Raw genomic sequence first — 23,152 nt, 5'->3', positions numbered from 1 at the left:
TGGGGCTCCTCCGAGACTGGAGGGACCCTCCGCCCCCGCAGCCCCCCAACACGCAGCCGCGGCGGCATTGCGCGGGAGCGGATCCCCGCTCTCCCTCCACCGCCTCCCCCCACCCCTCCCCCCTCTTCTTCTTTCACCCTCTTCCTCCTCCTCCTCCTCCTCCTCCCCCCCGACCTATGGTGCCGGGGAGCGGGATCGCCCAGGCACGACCCCAATGAATAATCCCCTCAGCTTGGCACGGCGGGGGAGGAGCGGGGTGGAGGGGGTTGGGGGGAAAGAGGGGCGGGCATTGCGGTGCCTTTTCCCCTCCCTCCCCGGGATCACACCCCTCTCGCACGGGGGGAGGTGCGCCCGCCCAGCCGTTTTTGGGCGGCGGGGGCGCAGGGAGGGGACTCCCCCGGCGGAAGGGCAGAGGCGGCGCAGCGCGGAGCAGGGCCGGCGCCCACCCAACTCTGGTTTCCCCTTCCCCCGCCCTCTCTAAACTTGTCCTGTCCTGTCCAGCCTCCCCCCACCCTCCTCCCCATCCTTCACCCCCCCGGCCCTCCTCCTCTTCCTCCTCCGTGAGTGTGTGTGCGCCCCATCCACTCGGTAATTGAAGAGCTGGGATTCCTCACGTGAGAAGTTGATTTGTAGTTTGAACACGTGGCTCATTCAAAAAGCCGGAATATTCAAGTAATTTTTTTGTTCTCCCCCCCCTTTTTTTTCCCTCCCTTTTTTTTTTTTTTTTTTTTTTTCATACGGAGAGGCGGCGCCTGCACGCACGTAGTGTGACATTTTCATAGTCCGCCTGCTGCTGCCAAAGGGGCTTGGGGGCAAGACAAAAAAAGTAGTTTTTTTTTTTCTCCCCTCCCCTCCTCCTTTTCCTCTCCTCAGCCCGCCATCCGCGGCCCCGGCGCTGGGTGTTTCCCCCGCGCCCCCCATGCGCCCGGGTAGCACGGCAGGCACTTAGGGCTCCCGTTTGGCTACATTTTTTTTTTTTTTTTTTTTTTTTTTTTTTTTTTTTTTTTTACCCCTTGAGAGAGCGAGGGAGGGACACAAGCTGCAGATCTGATTTTTTTTTTTCCCCCCTGTCCTCTCTCTCTCTCTCTCACTCTCTCTCTCTCTCTCTCTCTCTCTCCTTCCTCCATCGCATTTTGTTTTATTTCCCCCTTCCTCCCCACCTCCTCTCTCAAGACGAGGGTTGCTGCCCGCGGTGCGCGCCTCCCCAAGCCGCCAGGAAGATGAACAAGCTCTACATCGGCAACCTCGGCGAGAACGTCAGCCCTCTCGACCTGGAAAGTCTCTTTAAAGACTCCAAGATCCCCTTCTCGGGCCAGTTTCTGGTGAAGACGGGATACGCCTTCGTGGACTGCCCCGACGAGAGCTGGGCCATGAAGGCCATCGAGGCACTTTCAGGTGAGCGGCCCCTCCGCACCCTGCCTCCCCTCTCCCGCCTCCATCCCCGACGGCTCCCTTCGCCCGCACTCCTCCGCCGCCGCGGAGCTGCTGCAGCGGCGGGCTGGGCCGCGCCGCCCGCCAGGGAGGGTGGTTGGAGGGGTGGGTGTCCCTGCTACCATGCCCTTCCCGCCCCCAGGTGAGATGCAAACTGTTGTTTTCAAAGCGCGACCGAAGCTCCTCGGCCTTTCCGCGGAGGCTTTCCGCGGGGCTTGAGCGGCAGCGGCCCCCCGGGAGGGGCCGGCCCGGCGTGGCGGGGGAGCGGGGCCGGGGAGGGGCGAGAGCATGGGCCCACGGACCCGCCGCGCGGCTGTTCCCATGTTTTTCCACACCCCACGGCCAGCCCTGTTCGGCCGGGGGCCCTCGCTGCATCAGGGTGGGGGGGTGGGTGCAGTAAGGAGGGGGCGGGCTGCGGGCGCGGAGCCCTGCGCGGGGGACGCTGCGCGCCGCGGGGCAGCGGCTGCACACCCCCGCCCCCCCTAGGCATAGTTACCCCCTCCCGCAGGCCCCCGGAGCGGGTTGGGGCTCCCTGCGGTTTGGCGCAGGCCGCAGAGCTGGGGGCGAGCCGCCGAATTGCCCCAAACTTGGGAGGAGAGCCCTGCTTCTCCCCCCCCCTTCGCCGCCCCGCTATTTATTTCGGTTTCTCTTCGCTGCTCTCACGCACCCATCACCGCCTCCGACAGCGCGCCGGCTTCTGGCCCCGACATCCTGTTTTTGTGTGCTTTAAAAAAAAAAAAAAAAAAAAAAAAGAGAGAAAAAAAAATTCTTTTTTTCTTTCTCGTGAAGCGGCTTTGCAGAGGTCTGCTGAGAGAGAAAAGATATTCTCGGGCTGCGCTCGGTGTTTCATTTCGGTTCCCTTCCCTCCCGCTTCCGTGCAGAAATCCGCCCGAACTTGGAGGCCCAGCGGTAGCGTGGGGGGCGGCGGAGACCCCGCTCTCCCTCCCCGAGACGGGGCCGAGCCCGGATCCCTCACACGGCATTTCAAGGGTCTCCCTAAAATCGGGGCGGAGGCAGCGGCCCCGCCGAGGGCAGCGCTAGCTCTCCGGCGGCAGCGGCGCGGCCCCGGGCTGTGTCGCCTTCCCGGGCGCCGGGTCCCCGCTCCACCGGTGCCCGCGTTGCCGATAGATGATAGGGCTAACGTGTTGCGCTCCCGTTTCCTGCTTTACGCCCAGGCAGACCCGCTCGGCGAGACCGGGCGTGGGGGACGGGCAGCAGCGTTCAGCTATTTTCCCCTTTCTGTTTATCTCTGCAGGTAAAGTGGAGCTGCATGGGAAACTCATAGAAGTTGAACATTCGGTCCCTAAAAGACAAAGGTAATTTTTTGTGTGTGTGGTTGTTGTGTTTTTTTTTTCTTTTTTTTTTTTTTTTTTTTTGGTTTTTAATTTTTTAATTCTTCGGTTACCTAGTGAGAAGTAATTTGAAAAATGCTTAGGTTTGTCTTTCTCTTCCTTGTAGATAAATGAACAGCCTTCTTAAGCCCACAGGCGTGCACTCTGTGCTGTCCCGAAGGTTTTCTAGAACCAGCCCATATATTTCTAATATTGTTTCTTGGCTGGGTAGCAGTAGTAGTATTTCATTTATTTATTTATTTAAAAGCTTGTCTGTGGGAGAAGCAAGTTATTATGGCAAGTGATTGTGAAGATTTTAAAAATTTGAAGTTCTGTGAAAAGAGTTAAAATCTGAGTTAGCAGGAAATGAAATGTGGTGTTGTGATCTGTGTAACGGGTAAGCACATGAGCTTTGCTCCAGGAACAAAAAAGCATCTTGTAAATATACTGGTATACATATTTTTTTGATCCTTCCATGTTGGAGTCTGCAGCATTTTATAGGCATGCAGTAGAAGTATCATCTGTACTTGAGGGGATTTTTCATCACTATTTTGAGCTGGTCTTTAGAAGCAGCAGGAGAATGACTTCTTCCCAATAAGGACATGATTTATGCATCCTTAATTTCTAAATGTATGTTTAATTTTTCCAAGGTAGTAATTTTGTTGGGCCTCATGTAAAGAAGAAACACTTGCAATAAAGCAGGGTAGTATTTTATACTGCCTATAGCAATTCAGCCTCCTTCTCTTACAAATATTTAGATTACAGAAAACCTGGCGTGCACTAGAGAGTAAAAGCAAAATAGATCAAACTTTCCACGTGCTTGTTACTGTACTCCCATTATTCAATCTGGGAAGTATGTTTGTCTGTATAACTTTGTTAAAGGGGATTTCTGCTATTTCAGGATTATTTTTTAAAGTGCAGTCTTATTAAAATGGTTGATTTGAAAAGGTAAATTTTCTGTCTGGATGGCTTGGTATTTTGAGAATTAGAAATTTAATCAGCAGTTAGTGTTAGAGGAGAGCTTCACTTGAGAAAGTATGGAGGATTTTTTCTCTAGTTAAGGGAAGGGGGAACCTCTCTCTGGACCAATTCATAGCATACTAGTCTTTATGGTAGTGTTTATTTGATACTTTTCCTTTGAAATTAATTTGCTGTATGAGTTCTTTCTCGTTTATTAGGCAAGACATAAGGCTTTGCTTTACAATAATCTATATTCCAAATCTTTTATGTACATAGAAATAGTGTGTATATATTTTTAGATTTAAGGAAAAAATTATGTGAGACAAGAGACTTGACCATTTCCTATTACTCTCTAATAAGTAAATATGTTACCATGCTTATTGCACAAATAGTATTCTATTTATGTGTTAATAATACATTCATTTCACTCATATAAATTTAAAACCACTGGTGGCCCTCTCAACTTCTGTTTTTATCATTGTGCAATGTGTTTACAAGTATTTTCCTGTTCTTTCAGCTGTGAGGTGAACTGGTGAAAAAGCCCTTTCTTCATAGTGGGTAGCATGTCTTCAAATTTGTCTGTGAATTAGCAATTATCAGCAATGTGTGCCTGTCTGTAACTTGTTGGAAAGAAGTCTGCACTGAACTTAAGCACTTTTCTGGGCATGCGTTGGGTACTCATAGGCGTAATATTGAAAAAATTGCAAATGTAATTGTATCAGCACATCCATATTGTTTCTCCTAAAGCCCTTACTTGTTAAAACACTGTGCTGATACCACGTTGGAATGTATCAGATATAGTTCAGATTTATACTGCTGTTTAACAGAGACTAAATTGCATTTCTCATAACTGCACTTCCTTCCCCTTTGTTTCCGCTCCCCCTCTTCCAAAATCAAATATAGAAAGCCACTTAAAATTCATTCAGTGGCCTCCATATGTAAAAAGTGACTCTCTTGTTCCTTTTATAGATGTCTAATAATATTTTTGGGGGGGATGGGGGAAGAATGTCAAGAAATCGGACATTTCCTCCATGTTTCTGAACACTGCTTACTGGGTGTATACTTAGGGTTGTTAGGTGTAAAAACACAGTTTTGAGGATTGGGTTGAGGCTGGCTGTTAAGATACTTTGAAAGTAACTTATTTGAAGTCTTTGTATCCTTTTTACTCAAGGGAAAGGTGTCAAATGCCACTGGAGTGGGGGGTGTTGCTGCTCATCAGGCCCACCCAGTGTGTTTTCGGGTTGCAAGGCCCGGGAATGGTTTCCAGTGAGGCCTGTGCACTCCAGTCAGTGTGAGAGATATGGCTAAGGCAGTGATGCCATTAAAAAAAAATAAAATAAAATATTGAATGTGTCAAGTCAGTCTTTCAGCATGAGTGTACGATTAATAGTTTGGTCAAATGATTACTTCATAAGAGCAAAAGTTGTTTAGTAGTGCACTGAAATTATTCAATACATTGTATTGACCTCTGCTGCTGTGAGGCTGCTTCGTGCTGCTTCACAACCTCCTTAAATTTTTTTTTTTTTTTTTTTTTTTTTTTAGCAGAGTGTGTATATTATCACTCTTAAAGATAGTTTGTGGGTATCTTTCACCAGAGGTGGCTGAGGTGCATGGGAGGAAAGAGTAAGGGTTTGGTAATCCATATCCTCATCACATAAAAGAAGGTCAAGAGGTGGTGTCAGCTAGGGTTGCCATAATGTTGAGCTGAATCCAGAAGACAGTGGAGTGTGCCCAGCTTGTTGTTCAGGGCGAAATTCTTGGGCCCAGTAGTCACTGCATTCCAGCTCTTGCTGGATCTTCAGATTTGAAGTGGTCACACCCAGGTTTGCAAAATTATCTTCTTACCTGCTGTGGAAGGAAGGGGAGAGTGTGTGGCTTTCTTCTTCCCCTCCCCCCCTGGAAGCATTTGGAAACCGACAAGGGGACATGCTGTGGTTGAAAGAAGAGGCCTGGTCAAGGTTTCCTTGATGGAAGGGTGGGGAATTATTCTGGGGGAGGTGCAAAGTGTTTAATAAGCTCAGAGTAGATTCCTGACTTACTACTGAAATCTCAAGGGAATGCCAAAGGAATGCAGCATTTCTGCATTCAGACCCCTCAGTGTGGAGGAAGACTACTGCAATATTTAAAGGTTTAGGTCACTTTATACAAAAGCTGGAGAAGACATTGTACAACTCTAACCACTGGTCACACTGTGAGGGAAGGCAGGGTGCTGTTAGTAGTGGTTACTCTCAGAGGGGTTTTCCTCTTGCAAAGCAGCAATGCAGGATGAGGATGGTGGCAGCTCACAGTGTATGTGGGTCCCTCTCCATGCAACTTGTATTGCAAGGCTTTGGGTACTCCCTCGCTGCAATCCAAGAGCAGCTGGTATCTTGGAAGGCGATGTACACTGCAATCTGATTATTCAAATGGCCCTGATGTCACTTGTGAGTGATGAGGGGGGAGGGTAGGCACCAACTCTGGGCACCTGGGGATGTGCCTGACACAGCCTCCTGGCTCAGCTCCCACGTCCAGGTGGGCTTCCCACCCAGACCTGGTCCACCATGCCTGCTCCTAGGGCCTTCAGGTGCCTAAAATGCTTGCAACACCTCAATTATGGTAATGACGAGGTGTTTTTCCAATTAGGGCTTTTTCTTTTTTTTTTTTTTCCCCCCCACCTCCCTCTCTCCCCCCCCACCACCTTGAGGCTCTTTGTTGAGTAAATAAATTCACCATGTCTCTTCTGAGGGGCCTGTTTGGGAGAGGAGGAGAAGAGAGCAGCAAAAGTGCACCTTGTAGGTAAGGCTGCCTTGTAACAAGTTGTGCCATGGGGAGCAAGGGGACCCCACCAGCTGTGCTTCACCTCCAATGCTGAAGGAGCAGAAAACCAGGCTCAAAATCTCCCACAACCACCTCTGCTCCAGGGATGAGTGTTATTCTGTTGGATGGGCACTGGATTGTGTTGCTAATTTTCAGTATAATGAGGGTTTGTATCTTGTGTGTCAAGACTGTGGGAAATGGCTTCTGGAGGCTACAGTATGTATGGTGGCTACAATGGTCACAGTTGTTTAAAAAAAAAATAGTGGCACTGATTTAGAGTTTTGCTCCTGTAAATATCAAACAGGGAGAAATGTGTTGAATGCAAAAAGATGTGATAGAAATATTGTCATTTCTTAGCTGTATTCTTGCTCTTTTCTACCGAAAGAAATGGAGGACCGTGGCGGGGTCCAACTAAAATTTTTTTGAGTGGAGAGCCAAAACTTGGCATAGTGATTTTTTGATTTTATTTTGCTATCACACTTATTTTTGCAGATGTGAGCAGTGAATTTTTTTTTGTTTGTTTTTTGTTTTTTAGTCTTTTAAAGATTACAGTTAGAGTAGAAACAAACCTGAATAATTGGGATTACTATACAGACAACTAGATGTTATGGCAAGAAAAGATAATTTTTCACCAACCACTTTAACTGTTATATTGTTGGGAGCTTAATTTTTTTATGACTTCTCATACTGTCTGACTGTTAAAAAAAAAAACAAAACCCCTTCTTGTTACTCCAGCTCATGTTTAAAAACTATATGAAACACAGCTTTAAATTAATATTCTGAAAGCCTGGTCCTGCTTTCTGTTTCATACCTTCCCTTTATAGAAGGTATTATGAGAACATACTTGTAGTGAACCTTAAATTGTGCGTAGATGCACTAAATTTTGAAGGGGTGGAATTAAAAAAAAAACATTTTTGAAGTGTAATTCAAGGGTAGTGAAATATAATCAGGAAATGTTTTAGATTTTTTTTAATTTCTCCCTTTTTTCCCCCCCCAGGCATGGGGTAATAACATTTTCCACATTTTTGAGACCTTGAAGGTGGTATTTTTGTAAAATGATGCTGTGTTCATTTCAGTTGGTCTTTTAAGTGCAGAGCATAGAACTCTACAGTGCTGGAGTCCTTTTATAGCTTCTGGCTGGCTACTGGGTAGACTTCAAATGCTTGGTTTTGACCTGAAAAAATTCTTAAATGGTCTGGGATTTAACTACCAGAAAAATTTGAAGCTTCCCATAAGGGTCATGAGAGAGGGACCCAAGCAGAATTAAAATACACCTAATACTTAAACCACAGGCAGGGTTAGGTCTTTGGGGAATCTCACAAAGATTTTTTTTGTTTGTTAAACCTACTCCTCTCCTTAATGCTATCTTAGTTTTTAGGATTTTATCCTCATGGGATTTTGGTAACAAATACATAGTGCTATGAAGCACACTTAAAAACACTTTTCTGGCGATTTCATCCTTGCACAAGCCCAGTGTGATATTGATGTGGGATTTTTTTTTTTCTTGTAACTTAAGAGTGAAACTTGTTACTGGAATTTGATTATTCAGAATCAGTAAATAGATGGAGAATGGGTGCAAAAAAATGTAAAATCAAAGTAGGACAAATTTTTGTGTTTTAGAGGGAGAGGTTTGAAGAGAGTTGATTCAGTAAGCGATATTGAAGTCCTTTATAGTTTCAGAGCACTTCAATACAATTCTCCTTTAACGTGTGTTCTCATTTTCTTTTCATACACAAAATATTCCTCTGCATGTCAGCCTATTCTTTATCTCGAATGATGCAGTGTATAGAATTATATGTTGTTATATGCTAACTACTTTTGAAAGCTGAGATAAAACTAACTTTCCCTTATTTCCTTGTTCTTATTTCTTCTAAAAACATGACATTGTTACTAGAAATACTTGTGCATTATTCTACAGTTCTAGTCTGAGGCTTCCATTCTTTTTTTATTCCTTCCCTGGGCATCTCAAGTGTGGGCACTTGTGTGTCTTTCCATCCTGCATCTTTGCTGTATAAGTCTTATATTTGCTGTTGAAGTAAAAATTTTGTTGAATTTACCACCCAGTATCTCCCCAGGTGTCCATGCTTAGGGTGTGCTGGGGAAATCAGCAAGCCCAGTGCTTACTGGTGTTACCCAGCTTCTCTGGGCATGTTTATCCACGTGGGGGCTTTAGTGGCAGTGGTTCCTTCTCATCACCTGCAAGAAGTTACTTGACTTCGAAAAGTTTCTGTATGGGAGCAAGAGCTCCTGTATTTTTGGACACATTCCAGGTAATTAACAAAAGAAAATATATAGTATTGTATTATCTCCCGGTTTTGCTGCTTTCCTAATAGGCAATATTAATTTGTTGAGTATGTGTTGAAAGATGCATACATTAAACCACGAATAAAATCTTGATGTTTGTGGTTGGATACTCAGCAAATAAAGTGTGTTGCTATGGTCAATATTAGGGTAAATATTAAAATACTCTACATGTAAGGGCAATAGAAGAATAAGGCCAAAAAGGTGGTGTTTTCCTTTTTTTTTTTTTTTTTTTTTACAAGTGTGTTGAAATTTCAAAATGGAAAATTAAATTATATTATTAATTGTAGTTTTGCTGAAGTGTATTATGGCACAAGAGTAATGTGAAGTATAAAAGCCATCTCCTCTGCAATGTAACCTTAGGGGCAGTGTGTCTCCCCTGTTGCTTGCCTCTTCATGGTGCAGAGGAGGCTGCACCAACTAAAACTGTCCTTTTGCAAATCTAAATGGCAAACTGCCTCCAACAGGTAAAATGAGGCATTCTGTATTTTTAATTAAGTTAAAATTTGGATAAGAGCACTGATAACAATGAGGGATTTGGCTCTTCTTGGGTATGGGACCTAAGCATTGAAATGAAATGCGTTCAGCTGACTCCATTTCATTTTTTCTGGAATCTTTATCCTTTTGTGAGTGTAGTGTGATTGGTGAGAAGAGTTTCAAGGGGAAAATCTGTGTCTTTTTGAATGCATGTACGGTATATATATATATGTAGGTATATATACATATATACACTTGTATTTTAAAAGATTATATTGCCATAAAATGATTCGCAGAGAGTAGCTAAAAATATCTGAGAAACTTGTTGAAATAGTAAGTTTTTAGCTTCTTTGTGTTTTTTGTTGTGGTTTTTTTTTTTTACAAGTATTAGTACATTTGAGCACAACTGAAGCTGAATGTTCACTTTTGAAAGATTAACTTTCATGCTCAGTTGAACTTCAGGAACGCTATTTTAAAATACGTAGTCTACAGCATGTGTCCAGTGTATTTTTTTCTCCTTTGTGAAAACAGAAGTGCTTTATTGTTTTGGCAAATTGATTTTAAGTTAAGATTTTAAATATACAGGTCCTAGATTTGTCCTGAAAAATGGAGCTCGCTTCACCTTAATGGAGCCTTCAATATTTTAGTGCGGACATAAAAATTCATGTAGAGGGAACTCTGGTATGTGTGAACAAAAATTTTTCTTGGACAAAAAAATTAAATCTATTACTTGAGCTCACAATCACTGATTTTTCTGAAATTTAATGTGAAATAGTGGTTAGAGGTGAAGTAAAGCTTGCTTGGTTTGGTTTTAGAATTATTTATTAAATATCAAGCATGCATGGATCAAGGCAGGATTCCAGTTTTCTAGGAATAAGCAGGGCAGGAGGGGTAGCCATGAGGAAGGGGAGGGGGGAACTCCAAAACCCTGGAGTAAATTTTACCCTGTAGTTGCTCCATGCAGCTTTCATCTTGCCCTCGGGGGAAGTCCTTGGCGTGATCCAAGGAGGCTCTTGGGAAACAGAGTTTGCAAAACTGCCCCAGTTTTTACAGGGAAAATGAACATACAGTCTAGCAAAGGCAGAAGGTAAAAGTGGTGTGTATGTGTTTTTTCCCTGATAGTTTTCAAACAGTTAAACAGATAATCCAGGAATTTATTTTTTGGTGATAGAGTGGATTATTTGGTTTATACATAGAGGGGAGATTCCTTACGTGATGGTGTCTTCACTTATAATGTAAGCCATGTCTTTTTCCTGATGTTAAAATTCTGATAAAAAAACCCCTTTAAATTATTTTCCAGGAGAAGTTTTGCAGCAAACTTTAGTGGATAATGATTAGGGGGGGGGAAAAAAAAATTGTATGTCTTGAAACATTGTTACCAATTCCAAAATAATTTTTCAGATGAGTTTGCTAATTGTATAGCAATGCACAGAGGTTCCCAGCACCACTGAGGTGTTGCTGTGCTACAGATGTGTAATAAGTACTGTGCTGTAAAGAGCTTGTGGGTCTTACTGAGGGGACTGGATCCCTGAATGAACCAAATCTCTCTTTGTGGAAAACCAGCCCCCTGGTGTGCAGAGGGAGCTATTCAGGGTCCGGTGAGAGGGATTCAATACTAAGCATCTCTTAGTGGTATTGATCACTGGTGGGTGGGTGCTGGTGCTGATCAGCCAGAGTGCTTACACGATGAGCTTTGTGTTGGTAGAAGTTTGGTTATTTAGGCAAGTTCTAGCTGCTGGTGGGCAGCAGCATAGCTTGGTGACAGGTAGCTAAAATTCTGCCATTGCTAACCAGGCGGTATTCCTTTTGACACTTAACTAATGCTACAATATTTAATTACTTGTTTGTTACTTGATTGTATTAACTTTACACCTGCAAATAAATTTTTTATGCTAGGTACTCTTAAGAAATGCATAACTATCAGGAATGCTAGAGGTCTAAAGCTGTATAGAAATTCAGATTCTTTCAATGCCGAGTACATTCTAAGAGATAGCAAGCATGTAGTTTAACATACGATCTGTAGATTTACTTACACTGAAATGGAGAACTCTAGGATGCAGAACAGGTATTAATTTGATTGTAATAACCTGTAGAAACTAAATCAGAGTCTTAAAGTCAAAGATATTCTTTAGAATATTGTGTACTGGTCATTAAGTTTTTCTTCTCAGTGTAATGCTGATGTTCAGTAGCAGTGGTGTAAAATTGTTTTCATACTGCTAATACTGGTGCACTCAAGGATACAACAGAATGCTTATTCTATTAAACTTGTTCTGAAAACCAACCCCCCACCCAAAAAAACCCCAAACAACAAACAAACAAAGCAAAACCAAAATCCCAAAAGACAGAAAACCCCCAAACCCTCAAACACCCCCCATTAAGTTATGATAGTCAAAAAGTAGGTGACAATTTATTTTTGAAATACTAAATTTGGTTCTCAGTGATGACATGTGTCTTAATAGCAAATGGTGAGATCCTGTTCTAAGTTGGTAACTTGTTTTGGGTTGTTGCTTATTCTGCTCGAATTAATAATGTGTTTGCTTAGAGTGTGTTACATGCTTCTATTTAGAAGTTTTCATTTTTTCTGTTACACAGTTGGGAGGACATTTCTATAAATAGTGTGATTTCTACACAGTCTTCCACCCTGGCTGCCCTTATAAACAAAAAGTGGCTGTTGACATGTGAACATATCCCAAATCCTGCATTTAACAAAAAGCTGTAAAAGTTTACATAAAGTTGAGGAGTACACACCCTTGGTACAACTGGGCTTGGTGACAGTTGTTCAGTTAAACTCAAATCATGAGCAAAATCATCCTTTCAGGTACATCATGTGTTTAACCCATATAGAGTTGATGTTACACATCACTCATTGAAAGTAATCTTGAGAAAAGATTCTGAACATTTATCGTTATAATTTGTAGGGCCCTTCAAGCTTTTTGATGGAGTTAAAGACTGTGCTTATACTTTACTTTTGACGAGCTTCAGTAAAATCACCAAATTGCCTTTGATTTCTGTGGTTGGCTTTTGCCTGCCTCTGTGGCAAATCACAACCTTCATTACACGGCTTTTCTTCCTGACCCTTTTGCTCACATCACCTGGTGCACACAGTTCCCTTACTATGGATGCTACTGGTTTGGCATACTGGTTGGATTAAGTTCAGCATCTTAACATGAAAATGCCATTTGTGAATGCCTGAGCAGCAGTACAGATCCAGCATCACACGTGTGGTTATGTCAGTCTCCTGCTGTATCGCAGCGCTGGGTTTTGTGCTGCAGCTCTTCAAAATGGCTTTGCAAATGAAAGTTCAGGCAATCTTAACTTTTTTTTTTTCTTTCTTAAACTATAGAATATTGGCAATCATATGTGGTTCTGCCTTCCGAAAGCCATTCTTCGATGTAGTTATGACTTGTGTCACTAGTTGGGTGTAATATTTGGTATCCTTTGGAAAAAAAAAAGAAAAAAAAAGAAAAAAAAAGGAGAGGGAGGAGGGTTGAGGGGGGGAAAGGCAAGGCGTGGAAAAGTCTGCCCAATACAACGTGTTTCACCACAATGAAGCCCTTCATGTTCCCAAGGAAGAAACAGCATTGGAGCAATGATAGTTCTCTGGAGGTGGCTGTGGTGCTTCCTACCCGAGGAGACTTGGGCTTGCTGAGGAGAGCTCGGTCTGTTTTGGGGGGCAGAGCAGGTGCCCTGACCTGTTTCCTTTCCCTCAATTATCCAGCTCTATGAACTTTCTCTGCACTCTGTGGATAACGTGCATGTGGTTACAAACTATTAAAACATGTCTGAGGTTTGGGGGAGGAGAGGGAGTGAGCCAGCGATTGCTTGCTTTGTTTTGAGTCTTTTGGTAGCTCCAGTTCTGGTTGTTACTGGTGGCTGTCTATTAGTGTGTTGTCTAGTGCTAGGCATGAAACTGGTGCCAGCATAGTTTGAATTTTTGGGGGGTGATGGTGGGGAGATGAATGAAGAAGACATAGGAACAGTAGTGTTAGCAGGAAACAATCAGTAACTCCTAAAGAAGGGTGACTTCTTTCTGTGGTTGAATATTTTACTTATGACATCATAGATTTCCTTATGTTGATTTTTAAAATTTTTTAAATTTTGTAATTTGCACTTTTAGCTTTTTCTTGCTCTTTCTTGAAAAGTTACCATCAGTTGTTGGGCATACCTATTTGCAGATGGAATAGTTAAATACACCTCTCAAAGCTTTGAAATTCAAAATATGCTAAGCTATGCTTGCAGGTAAAAGCAACTTGATCTACTAGTGGGGGCAGGTACCACCTAATTTAGATATCTTTGTTAACAAATCAGTACTGTATGATTGTAAGAAGACAGCAATTACTGTCTTGGTGTGATAATGGGCTTACACATCTGTATACAAACTAAATTTGAAGTAATTAAATGCTAAATAATTTATCTAACTTGGTCAAAATAATAATTCAAATGCACTTTGTTCCTAATCTGGATATGAACTATCAAGCATAATGCTAGGTATTTGAAAACTGAAAGTTACTAAATGCAAAAAAGTTTGACGTTAATGGATATTAACTTGTAAATTCTATTTATGAATTAACTTACCTGTAGCTTGATATAGGGCTTTTCTCTACTTGGGAACTTACTGATCTAAATTTTCAATTTTGTTCAGTTTAATACAAAGTGAATTAAAATAGCATAATTGTTAAATACTGCCCTATGACCCTATGTAAAGACTCTTTTTCCATGCAGAAATGTAAACTCAGAGTTTTGTTCTCTGATCACAATAGGGTATTTAAAGCTACAGTGACAATGAAAAAGCCAATTCTCACTGCCATCTTCGTCCTATACGTGCACTATATTGTAGGTATTCTGTGAAAAAGGAAATGAAAAATAATGGAGTTATTTAAAAGGTGATAGTTGCTTTCCTATAATTTCCTTACTATGCCACTTCTTAAAGTACCGCAATTTTTTTATAGTATTATGAAATTATTAAATATTAACTGTAAAGGTTACTAAAGAAAATACACTTACACCTCTAATACATGTGGTTATTCAACATAACTTGCCTCTGAAAGACTCTGTAAAATTAAATGTTACAAAACTTTAAGTTTTTGAACAACTGAATTTTAGTTGTTGGCTTTTCCAGTTGAACAGAATGAAATTATACTCTGAGGCTTTCATCAGTGCCTGGCTGCTTTCATATCTTACTATGTAAGCACAGAAGACTGGGTGATTCTTAAAAATTAACTGAAAAATATAACAAATAGGATTTCTATGAAGTAAAAATAAAAAAAAATTGCTTAAGAGTCTGTAAAAAAGGTGTGATGCTTTAACTATACCAGTATAAAATATTTACTGTGAATGTAGGTTTACTGGTGTAGGTGTACTTACTGCAACCAGAATTATTGTCCTGTAAAATGAAGGGACAAATAAGATTTGTAGACAGTAGAAAATTGCACATTGGCTATTGCTTTGCTTATAAAGCTTCTTAAAACGTGTATGAGAAGTTTTTTTTTTTTTTTTCTAGTAACATGTCTGTAGATCAGAACTTAATGTAGAAGGTATTGTGTATGTGTGCAAAATGTGTATTATTGCACAAAATATGGATTTAGTGCTGCATCCCAGCTGGAAGATGATGTGTTACATGTTTTGAGAGTATAAAGTTTTTTGAGGTGAGAGTACACAGTTATTCTAAATACCATCAACTTCTTTACTCATAAGTACATCTATGAAATAATTTCACTTGGTGCTGTCTTGTCCATACAATTTTTGTATATTTGAATAGGATTTAATTCTGAGGGCAAAACTGTTCAGAGAAAATTGCTTAAAAGAAATTAAGTCCAAACACCATAAGCCTAATTTGTTTCTCTTGTCAAATAACTTAAGTATAGAAAAAGTATATGGAGCTTTTTTTCTTTTTAAAAAATTTTTTTTTTCAACATTTTTTTTAATTCTGCATCTGGTGACATTCAGCATAGAAGTGGTGAAGCCAAACAGCAGACTGGTCACTTTCAGTGACTTTTGGGCAAGAGAAAGGAAAGAAAACTATTTGGTGGTGATAGTGCAAACTCCACATATTGTAGTACTCCTCTGGTAGAGGTGTTACATCTCCTCTGCTTTGGATCACTAAATCAGTTTAAGGCCATATTGAACTGCCATTAGTAAAGGCCAGCACTGAGGTATTACTTCTTGTTGGTATTCAATTAGTTCAACAGTGTGCTAGGAAAATAATTACTGGAGCATCAGAGTGAGAACTGGTATCTAAAGTGTCTTAGTTATGTGCATCTGTGTACTTTTTTTTTTTTTTAAACTTGTGTGAGTAAGCTTAAATGAACTATATCCTTTGAGATGGAAGGAATAATTTTGAAGCAAAAGCAATATCATGTACAGCAAATTTGAAATTTCAGTTATAAAACTGGTGAAGTATTAATCTATTACAGTTTGTGTGGTCTAGAAGACTTAAAAGAATTTGACTAGTGCTTTTTTAAACATGGTTTGACTTGAGATTGAAAGGTGGAAATTAGTAATAAGGAAATAGGTTTTCTTTTTTTTAATAAGTTTTCACCTTATTCACATGGCTAACTGCAGGGTGTTGCTGGGTTTTGCTGGAACAGCAGATGATGAATGTAGTATCTTTTAAATGCTTGATTTTCATGTCAGTATAAAACTGTCTTCTTGCAAGGTTGGATAATATAAATTTTTTATGAAAAAAAAAAAATGGAAATTATACTCATGAGGGATATATAGTGAAAGCCATACATGTGTCTGTTTACATGCACACATGTACTGCATTCTTTAAGAGTTGCTTTAAACACTGGAAAGAACCTGAAAAGTGTGACTGTACATTTGAAAGTGTTGACTTTGTTCTCTTGTTAACTGTTTTTGGTTTCTTCTGTTCTGTTAAGTACTAGGATTTTTTGGATATTTTTATGTAGTTTTGTATAGACAGTTGCTCAAATGAAATAGTTTGCCCTTTTTAATATCCTGCTATATCATGAGACACTTGAAAATGCTAGTAAGCCTGTCTGTTAGCCGAAGTTACATACATACACTTAACATCAGACCAAGCAAGGATTTTCATTTATTCTAGTAATGGCCTATAAAATGGCCTATAAGCTTTGTGAAATCGGATGATGCTTTCAGCAGAGCGAGTGTTTCAGTTTCCTAGGCCTCACAGAAATATTTTTTTACTGAGATAATTTTAGGAATTAGACTTTAATTTGTCATTTTTTCACAAAGTAGTGCGAGAGGGGCAGCAAACTGGCTTTTCTTCTAAAATCCCAGGGTGTGAGGTAAAACAATGAGGCAGCAGAGCCCCATAAGCTGGAATGGTGTCCCTAAAGTACCTTAGCACCTTTCTCAATTTAAGCTCTGAAGTACCCTGCTCAAAACCTGAAGAGTTTAAATCAGGTATTAAATAGCAAAAAAAAGGTAGCAAACAGAGGTTTGCAGCTCTCTGAGCCCAGGCAGCAGAGGTCTTGCAATTACATGCTATAAGTGTATAGGCAGACCAACACTTGGTATTTTACTTCAAGCTTTATTTAGCTTTCCCTCCACTCCCCAAACCAAAACTGAGTAGGACTGGTTAATTTGAAACATACAGAGACCAAAATGGGCTGGTCTTCCTTTCTATAGCTGTGGTGTAAGGAATCTGGGAAGCATTTCCAACATCCTTCGCAAAATCATGGTTGAGCAAGTTGGTCACAGAGGTATGGGGTTTTCCAAGTTTTTCAATGAATGCTGCTAATTTTATTTAGATATTTCAATCTGAGAAGAGTGAATCACTGAGCTGCTTGTTAAGATTTAATCTGGTGTCATACCTCCCTTAAAAAAGGAAGTTGACAAAACTTTTACAGTGTATGTGATATCTGTGTCAGCTTATCTGATGTCCATCAGCTTTCTAAGTGGTGTGCAAGGTTCTAAGTGATGACAGCAGGGAAAACCTGCAGAAATAAAAGCACTGTGAGGGTATATCCAGCAGCTGTTCTGTAGACCGAAGTATCTTGTTGCTTTCAAGTCTTGGTACCGTTTTTTTTGGTTCAGAAAGGAAGCAAAAAGGATCCTGAAATATCCTACGCTATTTCTTTCTCTTGGGCTATTTAAAAGGAATTGAATTTACTCAAAAAAGTTCTTATTTTCTTTTCCTTATCTAGGGCTCCCCAGCCCCTAACTTGGCCAGGTACTGCAGGGACATGAAATGCAAGTTTCAGTCTAGAGCTGCTTCTTAAAGCTGATATAAAACTCTACAGTTAGTCTGAAACGAAAATATGACTACTTCAGCCAGCAGCCCCTGTGAGCACTAGGAAAACAGATGAGTGGGGAGAGGAGCCTTCAGCTATTTTGGTGACTGAAGGAAATGAGGGGTGGGGAGAAGAAAGATAGACAAAAAATGAACTTTGTTTCCCATCATTAGGGGTTTACTAATTCATACTGATTAGAATTTGAAATCTTGACTTATTTTTAAAAAACTGTTTAGAAGCACTTTTGCATTTATTTTTATGTTCTGAGTGACCATAAGTCTAAAATGCTTGGTCAACCAGATCAGCTCAGTAGTATAATTGTTTAAGGAATACAGACTGCTGCTCTGAGGAAGAGAAAGGGTGGCAGAGAAACTGTGTCATGTAGAGAAAAACAATCAACACCCTCCCCCTTACAAGACACCACCACTCCCTCACCCCTGAGAAAAAGGAGGAAAGAACCCCAAAACTCCACAAAAACCAAACCAAAACAACTTCCAAAACCCCAAACTCCATAGCCCCTCAAAAAAACTAAAACTAACCAACCAAAGAAAAACCCAAATGAAAACCCAAACCTTTTCTGTTTCTCCAAGGATTTTTCAGTATAGAGGAAGAGAAAATTCCTGAGATGTCAGAAGCCATAAGACTAAATGAAAACCCATTCTCCAAAAGGATACTGGAACTTGCCATTAAATTTAAAGCAGTGCTTAATTATTTAATTAAAAAAAAATCATTCTAACACTCATCATTAACAACACCTGGAAAATGAAAGGTTTTTTTAAAAAAGGAAATTCAACATTAATATGCTAATAGCAGAATCCTTAGAATTTTCTTTTTAAAATGTCTTTATGGGCTACTCAAGGGAACTTAGAAATAATGAATATAAGCTTTTAGTCTAATTAATGACGTGAAGAATTGTCAAACTCAAATCCTGAAGCAAATGGTAATAGGTGAAAACCTACTATACGGATAACCTACACAAACCTAAGACCTACAGTCAGGCTTACACTGGTTGATTTACCTATTTTATGTGGTGTAACTTGTCTGTGTCACTATAATTCTTCTGGTTGTGCTTCTTGAGCTATCTTATCCTGGCCACAAGCACCCAGACTCTTTCAGAGCGTTTGAGTTTATCATGCAGGGAGAGGGCAGCCCTGTGCCCAGTCCTTTGGGCTGCAGCTCTGTCTCTCCCTGGTCCCTTGAGAGAGCTTTCTGATCACTTGTCCTGGTAGGAAGTAGCAAGCAAATCCAATGTTTTGCAGGCACTGGAAAGAAATTTGATCATTGCACAGGGAATCTGTGAGGTAACCCAAGAGCCGGATTTTTTTCATCTTGAATGCTGAGTTAATACACCTCTTCAAAGCTCCTACTTTGTGTTGTATGTACCAGATGAGAAGAGGAAGTGCAGCCAGGAGCCAACCATTATATCTTGTGTGAGCTTTGAGAAAAAAATTTCTTTGCTTATATTTTATGGAGAATTCTTATTCTGAGTGCTTTTAGATCCAAGTTTGGGGTTGAATAATGTGGTAACACAAAAAGAGGTAGTGGTGCAGTTGGTGTCCTAGGCAAGCTTTGTCACTTGAATTGCTGAACTGGGTCTGAAATTGGAGGAGTAACATTTCCTCTTAAAGTTATTTGACTTTCTTGATCAGTGTCTAGAAATAAAAAGTGGAGGTGTTTGTTAACAAAGTTAGTATTTGAAACCATTTTCCTTTTTTCATGTAAGTAAGGCATCAAGATGAACTTTGATTCACCAGCTGATGGCTTGTTTTGGTACAACATGGTAACTGTGTCAGTGTGCCTTGTAATGTGCACTGGAAGTTAATAGCCTTTTAATGGAAGTGATACAAAACCCTGTAGGTCGCTTCACTGAACTTGAGTGGGTTTTTAACAGAAGTTCAGAATACCTGCTTTTTAGCTAGGAATGTTTTGCTTCTATATTTATGAGAAGTGCTTCTAAGAGTAACCAAATTGAGATTCTATAATTGTGTATATACATATATTTTTTGGCTGGGTTGGAAGGGACCTCAGAGATCATCAAGCCCAACCATTGGTCCACTACTGCTGCAGTTACTAGACCATGGCACTGAGTGCCACATCCAGTCTCTTTTTAAATAACTCCAGGGATGGAGAATCCACTACTTCCCTGGGCAGCCCATTCCAATGTCTGATCACCCTCTCTGTAAAGAAATTCTTTCTAATATCCAACCTAAACCTCCCCCGGCACAACTTAAGACCGTGCCCTCTTGTCTTGCTGAGAGTTGCCTGGGAAAAGAGGCCAACCCCCACCTGGCTCCAACCTCCTTTCAGGGAGTTATAGAGAGTGATGAGATCTCCCTTGAGCCTCCTCTTCTCCAGGCTGAACAGCCCCAGCTCCCTCAGCCTCTCCTCATAGGATCTGTGCTTGAGTCCCTTCACCAGCCTGGTTGCCCTCCTTTGGGCCCGCTCCAGGACCTCAATCTCCTTCCTGAGCTGAGGGGCCCAGAACTGGACACAGTACTCGAGGTGTGGCCTCACGAGGGCTGAGTACAGGGGCAGAATCACTTCCTTGGACCTGCTGGCCATGCTGTTCCTGATCCAGGCCAGGATGCCATTGGCCTTCTTGGCCACCTGGGCACACTGCTGGCTCATGTTCAGCTTCCTGTCAATCCAGACTCCCAGGTCCCTTTCTGCCTGGCTGCTCTCAGCCACTCTGTCCCCAGCCTGTAGCGCTGCATGGGGTTGTTGTGGCCAAAGTGCAGGACCCGGCACTTGGCCTTGTTGAACCTCATCCCATTGGAATCAGCCCAACTCTCCAGTCTGTCCAGGTCCCTCTGCAGAGCCCTCCTGCCTTCCAGCTGATCGACACTTTCCCCCAGCTTAGTGTCATCTGCAAATTTGCTGATGATGGACTCAATCCCCTCATCTAAATCATCAATAAAGATATTGAACAGAACTGGGCCCAACACTGATCCCTGGGGGACACCACTAGTGACCGGCCGCCAACTGGATGCAGCCCTGTTCAGCACCACTCTCTGGGCCCAGCCCTCCACCCTTTTCTTCATCTTTGACAACTATATTCCCGCCCATGTCCAGTAAAGAATGGATGTTTTCCTTGCCCCTCCTTTTGCCATTGATGTATCTGTAGAAGGACTTTTTGTTATCCTTCACAGAGGTGGCAAGATTCAGTTCAAGTTGTGCCTTTGTCTCTCTAATTTTATTTCTACACTACCTGACTATATTCCTGAATTCCTCCTGAGTAGTTAGCCCTTTTTTCCGTAATTGGTAGGCCCTCTTCTTAGCCCTAATTTCTTTCAAAGTCTCCCTGTTCAGCCAGACCGGTTGTCTTCCCCACCGGCTCGCCTTTTGGCACACCGGGACAGCCTGCTCCTGTGCTTTCAAAACTTGCTCCTTAAGTATGTCCATCCTTCCTGGACCCCTTTGTTTTCAAAGGCTGTTTCCCAGGGTATACTCTGGACTAGTCTTCTGAATAGGCCAAAATCTGCCTTCCAGAAGTCCAGTGTAGAGGTTTTGCTGACCACCCTCCTTGTATCCCTGAGTATTGAAAACTCTGTTATTTCATGACTGCTGTGTCCCAGACATCCACTGACCATCACATCTCTCACCAGTCCCTCTCTGTTTGTGAAAAGAAGGTCAAGCGGGGCTCCATCCCTGGTAGGCTCATTTACCAGCTGGAGCAAGAAATTATCCTCTGTACACTCTATGAATTTCCTAGACTGCCTCCTCTCTGCTGTGTGGAGTTCCCAGCAGACGTCCGGCAGGTTAAAGTCACCCACGAGAACAAGGGATGACGATTTTGAAACATCTGCCAACTGCTTGTAGAATAATTCATCACCCTCATCATCCTGATTGGGTGGTCTGTAACAGACACCCACCAGGACATCAGCTTTGTTGGCCTTCCCTCTGGTTCTGATCCACAGGCACTTCACCTAATTATTACAGACTTCAATTTCTACAGAGTCAAGAGACTCTCTAACATATAGGGCTACCCCTCCACCTCTCCTACCCTGCCTGTCCCTTCTGAAGAGCCTGTAGCCACCCATGGCAGCACTCCAGTCATGGGAGTCATCCCACCACGTTTCCGTGATAGCGACTACATTGTGGCTTTCCTGCTGCACGATGGCTTCCAGCTCCTCCTGTTTGTTGCCCATGCTGCGTGCATTGGTGTACATGCAGTTCAGCTGGGCTGCTGATTTGGATCTTAGCTTGGGCTGTCCATGCTTGGGCTCCATTCTGGAGAGCCTGGTTTCAACCCCTTCCCCCTTCAAACCTAGTTTAAAGCCCTCCTTATCAGCCCCACCAACTTATGGGCTGGAGTCCTTTTTCCCCTGTTAGATAGATGCAGCCACCTGGTATGCTGAAATTTGGCCCATAGTCAAAAAACCCAAAGTTCATCCAGTGGCACCAGTCCCTTAGCCACCTATTGATGAGACAGGTTTTCCTATTCCTCTCTTCATTCATCTCCTCTACTGCAGGAACTGAGGCGAACACCACCTGTGCTCCTGTCCCATGAACTAATCGAGCCAGGGCCTTGAAGTCCTTTTCAATGACCCTGGTACTTCTTCCATTAATGTCATCACTGCCAGCCTGGACTACCAGCAGTGGATAATAATCTGAGGGTCGGATTAGCTGAGGGAGTCTCCTACTAATATCCCTCACCCGGGCACCAGGAAGGCAGGCAGACTCTGCCTGTGGAATGGGTCTGTTCGACATATAGGGCCCTCAGTTCCCCTCAGAAGGAAGTCACCAACTACAACTACCCTTCTTTTTTTGCTTTGTAGCTGTAGTTGTAACCCGTCTGGTAGACAGGGGGCGAGCAGGAGACCTTCCAGACAGATACAAAGATGTTGTGGAATGTGCATTCATTAAGGTTTATTTGTTGGATGTATTTGTTTATTTAATAGATATATTAGGTGCTTTCAGGATTCAAGTATGAACAATTTGAAAAGACTGAAAAGATTTCTTAAACCAAAGAGTTTCAGTGAAGTCAGGAGGCAGGGAGAGGCTGCAGCACCTCTAACAGGATAAGCTATTTCAGTGACTTCATCTGTATAGTTACTTATATTTACCATGAGGAAAATGATAAGGAGAACCCCTCTCTCTCACCTTGTAACTAAAAAAAACCTGAAAACACCACGCCAATACAATGTGACAGTTAAGGATTTCTTGTTTTGTTTTGTCCTATAAGCCTTTTTTTTTCCCTCCCACTAGAAGAGCATCAAAAGCACTGATTCACTCTGTTGTGATCTAGCATCAGCTACTTGAAGCAACCTGAGGGTGAGAAATAAACTCTGTGTGGGGGTAGCTTTGTGTGTTGGCTTTTTCTTGCCTGTTTTTATTTTGCTGGCTGCAGAATAAACAATAAGACACCTCTTTCCCTTCTCATGTAAGTTAAGTTGATTACCAGCAATTTTCCACTTGGCTGTAGGAGTGGCTAACTTTCTACAGCTGTTTGGATGAGGACTTCTTTTACCACATGGCATTAGCTATGTGTGTGTGTTTTGTGGTTTGTTTTTTTTTCTGTAGAATGTTAGAGGATGGAAAGGGACCTATAGAGATCTTCCAGTCCAACCTCCCTGCCAAATCAGGATCACCTAGGCCAAGCCACACAGAAACACATACAGTCAGGTTTTCAAAGTGTCCAGA

The 23,152-nt window shown here is 42.1% G+C and overlaps 1 protein-coding gene across 2 annotated transcripts in view; it reads left to right on the top strand.

Moving 5' to 3' along the window:
* The first annotated feature begins 869 nt into the window (after window positions 1–869).
* The window catches only part of IGF2BP3 (insulin like growth factor 2 mRNA binding protein 3), a 118,654-nt gene continuing 96,371 nt past the window's right edge, over window positions 870–23,152 (top strand). Inside the window, exons 1-2 of one of the 2 annotated variants that reach the window (XM_030444784.1) lie at window positions 870–1,395; window positions 2,687–2,747. In XM_030444784.1, the coding sequence (XP_030300644.1) occupies window positions 1,221–1,395; window positions 2,687–2,747 (236 nt within the window). In that variant the 5' untranslated portion in view covers window positions 870–1,220. The remainder of the gene's footprint in view (window positions 1,396–2,686; window positions 2,748–23,152) is intronic. The other variant, XM_008494205.2, reaches the window with a different exon arrangement.

Source organism: Calypte anna, chromosome 2 (genome assembly GCF_003957555.1).
Source record: "Calypte anna isolate BGI_N300 chromosome 2, bCalAnn1_v1.p, whole genome shotgun sequence".
In the NCBI taxonomy this organism is placed as follows: Eukaryota; Metazoa; Chordata; class Aves; order Apodiformes; family Trochilidae; genus Calypte; species Calypte anna.
Note: the sequence above shows the minus strand (reverse complement) of the source record. Positions and strands in the feature narration are given on the sequence as shown.